The sequence below is a fragment of the Eptatretus burgeri genome, chromosome 2, assembly GCF_056783735.1.
Source record: "Eptatretus burgeri isolate ZD-2024b chromosome 2, Ebu_testis_v1, whole genome shotgun sequence".
Taxonomy (NCBI): domain Eukaryota; kingdom Metazoa; phylum Chordata; class Myxini; order Myxiniformes; family Myxinidae; genus Eptatretus; species Eptatretus burgeri.
The window spans coordinates 89771041-89781040 of NC_140962.1; the positions used below are offsets into that span (position 1 = coordinate 89771041).

The 10000-nt window shown below is 42.5% G+C and overlaps 1 protein-coding gene across 4 annotated transcripts in view; it reads left to right on the plus strand.

Annotated features, from left to right (window-relative positions):
* Positions 1-10000, plus strand: part of NEDD1 (NEDD1 gamma-tubulin ring complex targeting factor) — an 85656-nt gene that overhangs the window by 50262 nt on the left and 25394 nt on the right. For all 4 annotated transcript variants that reach the window (XM_085870252.1, XM_085870250.1, XM_085870253.1 and 1 more), the window contains 2 exons: positions 5837-6002; positions 9181-9333. In XM_085870252.1, coding sequence (XP_085726378.1) covers positions 5837-6002; positions 9181-9333 — 319 coding nt within the window. The remainder of the gene's footprint in view (positions 1-5836; positions 6003-9180; positions 9334-10000) is intronic.

Consider the following 10000-nt stretch of genomic DNA (forward strand, 5'->3'; position numbering starts at 1 on the left):
GTCGCTCATTTGTGTTTAAGTGGACCAAGCACCCACGATTCCATCACCTCAAAGTGTAAAGTCTTCGAATGTGGTGTGTGTAAGACAGAGACAGAGAAAAAGAAGGAACATGAAAGCGTATCTTTGAAAGCTTTGTAATATAGCAGATACTTTCAAAAAACTGTCCAGCTGCGATAGTTTGGAAAGTCAATTTACTTGACAATATGACAGGAGACAAATTTAGAAGATTGGTGAGAACAAGGATTATTGCAGGCAGATTTGAGGGGCAGGTTGGCATATGTGAGATGGCAGTGAGATATTGCTTCGAAGGACTGAAAGGATGTGAGCCAGATTGAACAGGAATATTGCAGTAATTACGTTGTGGAAGAAAAATTTAGGTTGCCCTGTTTGTTCCCATCTGAGCACATGACTTGTGATGCAATGAACCCAATTTCAAATTTCAGACTATGATGATTGGTCCATTGTCTTTCAATATAAAAGTACATTGGTCTCTTCAAATGTTTTGTCGAGCATGTCATACAAGGGTACAAGCTCCACTATGAGCCTTGGACAATGTAGAAAAAAAAAATAAACATTTCTTTATGCCATTGTCATATACAGTGCCTTCAGAAAGCATTCACACCCCTTCACTTTTTCACATTTTGTTGTTGCAGCCTCAATTTAAAATGAATTGGATTTAAAACAAATTTTGTCACTATTCTACACAAAATACCCCATAATTATCAAGTGAAAACGTGTTTTTACAAATTTTTACAAATTTCTTAAAATGAAATACAGAAATATCTAATTACCTCCGCCACCAAAGGTGAATGAGGTTGTTTTCACCCCTTTCTGTCTTTGTTTTGTTGTTGTTGTTTGTCTGTTTGTTTGTTTGTGTGCAGGATATCTCAAAAAGTTGTGGACGGATTCGGATGAAACCTGGTGGTCATGTTGGGTGTGTGACAAGGAAGAATTGATTCAATTTTGATGAAAATCCGGATCCGGATCTGACAATTTTTTAAAGTGATTCTTCACCATTGAGAGACAGTGCTAAACTGATATAGAGCACGATATCTCAAAATCTGGACAGATTCGGACGAAACTTGGTGGACAGGGTGGGTGTGAAGCAAGGACAAAGTGATTCGATTTTGTTGGAGATCCGAATCCGGATCTAGATACGGGAATTGTTTGAGTTTTAAAGTGATTCTTCACCATTGAGAGATGGGGCCAAAAATGATATCTTACTTTATAGCATGACATTTCAAAAATGTATTGGGCCCGATATGTTCTTGTGGATCAGGCATTACGTGGCGGAGGTATGCGCTCTACCGAGTGCCCTTCTAGTTTACCTCACTATTCATCTCCCTGAGTCAATACTTTGTAGAAGCACCTTTAACAGCGATTACAGCTTTGAGTCTTCTTGAGTATGTCTGTATCAGCTTTCCACATCTGGATTTTTGGATTTGGGGATTTTCTCCCATTATTCCTTGCAGATTTGGTCAAGGTCTGTGAAGTTGGATGAAGAGCTTCAGTGAACAGCAATCTTCAAGTCTTTCCACAGCTTCTCAATGAGATTCAAGTCTGGGATTTGGTTGGGCCACTCAAGGACTTTCACGTTATATTGTTGCAGGGCCGGACGTCGGCCGTGATCACGACCGCGAGATGGAGCTGCAGCGTCGGCTCGACTGATCGCCCGGAATTTAAGTCGTCACTCCAGAGCCGACGGGTCCTGACTGGACTGAAGATCGCCAACAGGTCACCCGCGTGGAATTGGGTGAATAGCCAAATTTCTATATACCTAAGTATCCACGCGGGGAATCTACCGGGGAAATTCACCCTCGACGGAACTCGTACGAAAACGAGCCGCTTAGCGCGCTCGTTCCGTGTGCGATCCGAGCGGTTTAATCGTTAAGAACCGTCGGTCCAAATGTGCCCTTACGGCCGTAACAGCTTTTACTAATTCTCAAACACGCAGCACGCTCAGCCAATAAAGGAATTGACACGAACGAGCTGAAACATTCAACAAATGGGGATATTTATTGAATAGTAATGGGGATATGAAGGGAAGCATGCAAGAAGCAGAGCTAAACCGATTATTATTATAAAGCACGTAAAGACAGGCAAAAGCACTTATACATTTCACTACTTATCAGACGGGCCCACGGACACACGCTCGCACACACACCCAAAGAATCGGACCAATGGTCTTTATTAGGACCTTCAGCTCGGAGGGACAGGCGGGCTGAAGACCAGGGTCTAACTTGGACCTGTCTGCCTCGTGCGGTCTTCAAGTCGGTCAGTCCGGCGGGAGGCGAGACAAACCCGGACACCGGCGGGCAACCCTTGCGGTTCCTGCAGGAACTGGCGTTGCTCGAGCTCTCGGTTGTGGTGAGGAGGAGAAGGACGGCGTTGACCACGACCGGCCAGACAGGCTCTCTAAGACCAGCGCTCCAGCAAGACGGGATGTCCAGGTTGGGGAAATGCTCTTTCGGCCGGAGCTCTTGAGCTCTTCCGTTCCTCCGCTCTTTCTCTCCTCTTTCCTCCGCTCTCCTCTCCTCCTTTTTATGCGTCTCCGCCAGCCTGGCTCCTCCCCCCACTCGGGCTGCAGAGAATCCCAGGGCTGTTCTCTTCTCTGCAGCATTGCCGCAACGCAATGGTCGTTTTGTTGCTGTCGTTACGGAAGATGAGGTTTTCCAATAAAGGGAAATCCTAACTATAAAAATAAATCACAGCGCATGGACATTTATTTACCCATTAGACAAGGGAAAGGAAGCTATCTATGAAACACATACTTACCGATATAACTAATCTATAGGACCTGAATGTTGTGTGCTATAGGTTTCCAAATTCGTAACAATATTACAGTGTTGCTTTGGCTGTATGCTGGGGTTATTGTCCTGTTGGAATGTATATCTTCTATGTGGTTTGAGGTCTTTTGTACTCTGAAGCAGGTTCTCCTCAAGGATTTGCTCCTCATTTGGCCCCATTCATTGTTCCCTCTATCCTTACAAGTCTCACAGTCCTGCCACTGAAAAACATCCCCATAGCATGATGCTGCCACCATCATGCTTCACGGAAGGGATGGTTTTCGAAGGGTGATTAGCTGTGCTCAGGTTCCACCAGACGTAGCGCTTTGCATTCAGGCCAAAGAGTTCAATTTGCATCTTATCAGACCACAGAATATTTTGCCTCATGCTCTCAGTCTTTCACATGCCTTTTTGCAAACTCGAGGCATTCTGTGTGCCTGGTGTTGGCTTAATGGTTAGGGTGGTGTGCTTGGGATCCTAGGATCCGAGTTCAAATCCCACTTGGTGTTGAATTAATACCAGGTGGGGTTGACTCTACCTGTCATCCTTCCGAGGTTGGCAAAATGAGGACCAGCTTGCTGGTATCCTGTGTCGGGGTGGTGACCCGACCAGGATTGTGTCCAAGAACCAAGGAGACTGCTTCCGCAGCACCAACACTGCACAGAGTATGAATCTAATGAATGGATGGAGGCATTCTGTCATGTACCTTTTTCTCAGGAGTGGCTTCTGTCTGGCCACTCTCCCATAAAGCCTAGATTTGTGAAGTGCTGCAGAAATTGTTCTTCCGGCAGGTTCTCCCATCTCAGCCGAGGAACTCTGTAGTTCTGTCAGAGTGGCCATTAGGTTCTTGGTCACCTCCCTAACCAAGGTCCTTCTTGCCCAGTTGCTCAGTTTGGTCGGACAGCCAGCTCTCGGAAGAGTCTTGGTCTTTCCAAATTCTTCCCATTACCTCATGATGGAGCTCACTGTGCTCTTGGGAACTTTCAACACTCTAGAAATTGTTTGTAGACCATTCCCCAGATCTATGCCTACTCACAATTCTATCTCGGAGTTCTACGAACAGTTCATTGTACTTCACGGTGAAGTTTCTGCTCTGACGTGCAGTGTCAACGATGGGACCTCACATTGAAAGGGGTGTTTCTTTCGAAATCCAATCAATTAGATTGGCAACAAGTAGACTGCAATCAAGTTGTAGAGACATCTGAAGGATGATCAAAGGAAATTGGATGCACCTGAGCTCAATTTGGAGTGTCATAGAAAAGGGGTTGAATCTGTATTGATTAAACACAATTCAGCTTTTAATTTTAAATGAATTAGTAAAAATTTCTTAAAAAACAGAATTCCACTTTGATATTATGGGGTATTATGTGTAGATCGGTGACAAAGAAATCTCAATTTAATTGGTTCACAAAAAAAATAAGTGACCACTATATTCGTTATTGTTGTGTGTCTGTCTGTCTGTCTATCCCGAGCATAGCTCCGTGGATTTTGATCCGATCCTGATAAAATTTTGGTGGGAGGTTTATATCATGATCTAGTTGTGTTTTCCTGAGAATGGGCGTGGTGTGCCCATTATGGGTGGAGCCACACCCAAAAAACGTGTTTTTAGGGGGTAGCCGATTTCAATTTGCATCTTCTCCGAGGGGTTTGTCGAATCTGGCAGGGGTTTCGGTATTTGGTTAGCCCAATGGCACCTGCATAGCCCCACGGAGCTCGATTTTTCATTTTCGTCCCCAGGGCAAGGTCACAAGGTCACGAACTTAGAAAATTGCGAATTTTGACATAAAAATCATACGACCGCCCAAACTTTGAGAGCTAGGTTGACAATATTTTTTATGCATAGTCTTGAGGTCATTCCCCACCTAAAGTCTTGAAACCATTTTGCTCTATCTCGAACACCTTGCCCGTGACGCCCGCTTCAAGTTTGTTTTTACGCTAATTTCATCAAAGTATGGATAATCCGAGGAGTGCGAAATGCCATATAGCCTATATGACGTTATATTGTTCCTGGAATGTTCCAGAGGAAGTTTTGCACCAAAGGTCATAATCCTTGACCTTTGACCTTTAAAGTTCACAAAGGTCAAATTTTCAGTTGTGGGAATCAAACGGGGTTTTCGACCTTCTTCGACGAACTAACTCCAATAAGCTATAGCACGTATCCTGTTTCCTTATTTTAATGTCCACAACATTGTTTTGTGACCTTTAAAGGTTATGCAAAGGTCAAATTTTTAAAGTTGTTGAACGAAACCGGGTTTTCGACATTTTGCAGCGAATAACCTGTCACTCGTACCAGATCATGTTGATCATTTTATAACTTGGTCAAACATTATCACATTGTCTCATCCTTGACTTCTGAAACGATCTACATCGTCAAATACCGCTCGTGAACCATCGTCGTCTTCAGACTTGTCCATTTTAAATTCAGGCTGTCACAACAAAATGTGAAAACATCAAGGGTTGTGAATACTTTCTGAAGGCACAGTGTGTGTGTGTGTGTGTGTGTGTGTGTGTGTGTGTGTGTGTGTGTGTGTGTGTGTGTGTGTGTGTGTGTGTGTGTGTGTGTGTGTGTGTGCGTGCGTGCGTGCGTGCGTGCGTGCGTGCGTGCGTGCGTGCGTGCGTGCGTGCGTGCGTGCGCGTGCGCGTGTGTGTGAGAGAGACTCCTTGATGACCATTGTGTCACTGCAGAAAAAGGAATAGAGGGAATTGGAGTTGAGTTGAATTGATAAACTTTCACTTTGGCTGACAAAGGAAGTTGTGAGATGAATGTCTAATGAGGGGCACATGACTTCAAAAGGCACAGGTTGAGAATAATACAAGACCAAAGCACATAAACTTTCTGTGACAGCAGAGCAAGTCTTGTACATGGAACATTTTGCAATGCAAAATCAAATTGTGGTTAATTGCTGTTGGCAGGATCGAACATAACTCGCATGCATGTGATTTGCTTGTCGCAAAAGCTGGCTTTGTTTCCTTCATATAATACAGTACATATTTGCTCATTCTCATAATTTTTGAAAATCTCCACATTTTGTCAACGCCGTTGTTTACAGGTCTCAAATGGTATGACACGAACTGAACCCTGTGGCTCGAACTCAGACAGCCAAAAAGCAGAAGTTGTGCCTGATGTTTGTGGCCCTACGATCACCGGTCCAAACAGGGGCCAGACACCAATAGGAATTCCCAGCGCATCACTTCATTCATCGTACTCAGCCACGGGTGAGCAGCTGTTGCCCCAAGCGGGCTTTTCACAGCTCTGCAAGGCTAAGGGATCATGACCGTCTGGCTTCTGTTCCCATCTATTTCATCCAACGAGGATTTGGCCAAAGGTCGGGCCATGTCTGCCATATGGGATTTATGGTCGTCCCAATTCCCTCCCCCCAGCCCTCACCTTTGCTGTAAGCCCATTTGAAGGTAGCTTGCTGGGGTTTTATTGCTGATTTACCAAATAAACAAATATAAATATATATATATATATATATATATATATATATATATATATATATATATATATATATATAATTCATTAATAGATATAATATAAAAAGTACATGGATGATCTTTTTGGGGGTTTTCTGAGTTTGTATTTATTGGTTTTTCATTATATTATTTTCCTCTTATTTATGTTTCCCAAGTTAAACATATAATACTTGATGTTTTGAATTGTACTGTAAAGCTTATTACTGGAGATATTTATTTGGTTATTTGTGAATGTCAGTCTTGTACTGATATGGAAATAGTTTCCACATCAGCTCATTGTCCACTGCTTGCCTAGCTGTTCCCTTTGGTACAATGCTATTCTCGTTGAGGCCAAACAGCAGAAAATTCCATTTTATTTTTGTGCATTGAAGTTGCACATTGGATCTGGCTTTGTTTCCTGGCTACTGAGCTTTTATAACATGGCAGTGCACTGTCCAAAAAGCAACCGTGTGTCATGTCACAGGCTGCTCGTCTTCTTCTTTCACCCATTATTTTTCCTGCTTGAAACTCGTTGGCATGCATTTTGTCCGTTGCCAATGAAGGGACAGCCCCAGCCAAAGTATTAAACACACCCAGGTGCAATTCCGGCAGTGTCATGTCTTTGTCAAATATTTGATCACATTGCAATTTTACAATCTGTCCTTTCATATTATTTGGGACCCTTTTCATATATTGCAGGTAACCAGTTTGTAAACTGAAAATTGTATCTCCGAATAATAAATGAATACATGAGTAAAATTGGCATCCAATGACATTTTGCTTTGCAATTATTTTGCCTTCACCGCTGAAGGCACTGGAGGCTTATGTTTGTGGGTCGGCCATCCATCCATGCGTCCGTGCTTGGTGATTTTGTTACCATGATAACTTGTGAACCGCTGAAGGGATTTTAACAAACTTGGGGGTACAAAAGTGTATTACGACGCAAAGATGAACTGATTTGATTTTTGAGTCAAATGTCACGTGACTTTTATCTGAAAGCCGATTTTTCACTGCCACGATAACTTGTGAACTGCTAAAGGGATTTTGACCAAACTTGGGACCAGCATGTAGTCTGGCGCAAATATGAACCCGATTGGATTTTCGGGGTCGACGGTCATGTGACCTTTCTCCAAAAGTAGCACATTTTCCGTACCGTGATAACTTGTGAACCCCTAAAAGGATTTTGACCAAACTTGATACAGGTATTACTGTGACCCAAAGATGAACTGATTTGATTTTGGGGTCAAATGTCAGAGGTCATGTGATCATTATCTAAAAAAGCAGGTTTTTGTTACTCCGAACCGTTGAAGGGATTTTGACCAAACTTGGCATAACTATGGACTATAATTTTAAGATGAACTGATTAGATTTTGGGTTCAAAAGATCAAAGGCCTAAGGTCAAGTGCCCCATTAAAAATCTGTGACTGCAATAACTTATTAACCACTGAAGAGATTTCAAGCATACTTGACACGTACATAAAGTTAAGGTGTTTGCGTTAGAGTCCAAAGGTCAAAGGGCACGTGCCCTTTAATTGAAAATCATTTTGATGCTGCAATAACTTTTCAACCAAGCTTGGCACAAATGTGTACTGTGACACAAAGATGAACTCATTCAATTTTAGATTCAACAGGTCAAAGGTCACGTACCCTTTGAAACTAATTTTCAGACCATAACTTGAATTCGAAGCATCTGATGTTTTCTCTCTTCTACTTTTCTCTCTGTTAAATGACCTTTAATTTCTCATGTGACCTTTAATTGGGATCAAATGTAAGTTGGTTGACATCTAATGTGGGCAGAGGCATATCCATCGATGCATTCACTTAAAATTCTACTTTCTAGTTTTTATTCTCGCTTGGCTCAAATTAATTTATTATCTCTTGGACAATTATCATGCAACAGCAATTTGTCTTGTTTTATTTGTACTTGAAATCTGGCAGTTCATTGAGGACCACAGCCACTGTGTATATTGCTGAAGGAAGTGTTGAGATTTGGAGGGATCCAGACAAGCATGTAATATTGAGCACATGGCCGATCGGAGAGTTGTTTGTCAATGTTTTTTACTCCTCACTGATTGTTAATAAGAAAGCTGAACAGTACTAGTTTATAACCGGCAATACGTTTCATGAAACGCTCCGATTGGATCAGTGCAGATGACCGTAGCATAATAAGCTGCACTTCTGACTTTTTATTTAAAAAATTTTGCCAAAATCAATTTATCATCCCCTGTCCTATTATCCATCCTTGTATCTCCACCAGTTATATTTTAATGGAGATCAATCCAGTTACATTCAAGCTGTGTTGAGAGATTGGATCTGATCTGGCTGATATAGCTCAGAATTCCTCTACTTTGAGCCGTTTCTACTTCGAGCATCTTTATTCCATTCCAAACTGGTTCGAACATGGAATATAAGATTTTGGAGAAATGATTTACCAATGCTCGGCGAAACAAAAACAATTATCATTTATCATACAATAAAAAGTTGCAAAAATGATATTGCAGGATCAAAATTATTACACCCTCCCCCACCCCCCCCCCCCGATTCTGAGGGAACAATAACAATATGCTGATGCTCGCTAGCTCAGTATCACAGGACAAAATTATGGGATAGTAATATCCATCGTCTCTCAGTCTTCTCAATTGTTTCTGCCATCATCTTCCACACTCTTAAAATCCATCAACTCTTAAAATGGCTAATGATTCCGTGCAGCTTCTATTGTTACTACATAATTATTACGTGGTGATTGCAATTGGTTTCTTTCATCACCAGCCATGCATGCAATGGGCTCAGGATCATTTGCATTCTAAGTTTATCCTTCCCAAATTTGCATTTAAACGGATCAGTGATGTATTCCGCTTGTACAGTATTATCATAGCTGCATAGGACACTCTGCAGATGTGCTGACTTTGTGCCGGTGTCGTTTGAACTGGTGTTCCAGCATCCAGCCTGACAACATCAAACGGCAGCTCCATTCCTGTCGCCGTCGCCTCAACTGAGCAACCTAACAACGGCGAGGAGCACCACGTGATAAGTCCACAACAGATCCAGATAATCCGTAACCTGGTGGAGGAAAGTGTGGCAAGCCTTAAAGGTGAGACGAGGTGTTCAGAAGCTGTGCTAAGTTCGAGCTCCAGGCCATCTCGGAATTATAATAGAATTTGACAGCTCGGATTTGCCTCCCCTTCTCTGCTCAGCTGTAACAATAGGTTGTAGCGCACATATCCACAGAGGTGTGCTGGACTGTACAAAAACAAAAAAAAAACTTTATGTTGTAGTAGTTACTTTATTAAACTTTGAAAAGAATAAGGTACATGTAAACTTGCATGTATGCATATGTTATCCTACCAAATATCATGAGATGTTCCTCCTTCCACTCCCCACTTCTGGTTATAAGTTCTGCCAATTTGCATTGTCTCCACCAGTTATTTTTGGTAAATCAATCTAAAATGTCAATCAGTCTCTTATTACATGTGAATTCATATCTTTCTGTATTCACTCACTATTCACTTGTTTGGTCAAGGTATAATGGTGTTGAAGTATCTGTCTGCACTTAACACCATCCTGCTTTCCTTTCTTCCTCTTTGTCTCTCGCTGTCCCTCTTTCCTTCCCAGCCGACCACCTCCCTCTTTCGCTACACCGACCCACCTCCCTCTTTCGCCCTGCAGACCCACCTCCCTCTTTCGCCCCACCGACTCACCTCCCTCTTTCGCCCCGCAGACCCAACTCCCTCTTTCGCCCCGCAGACCCACCTTCCTCT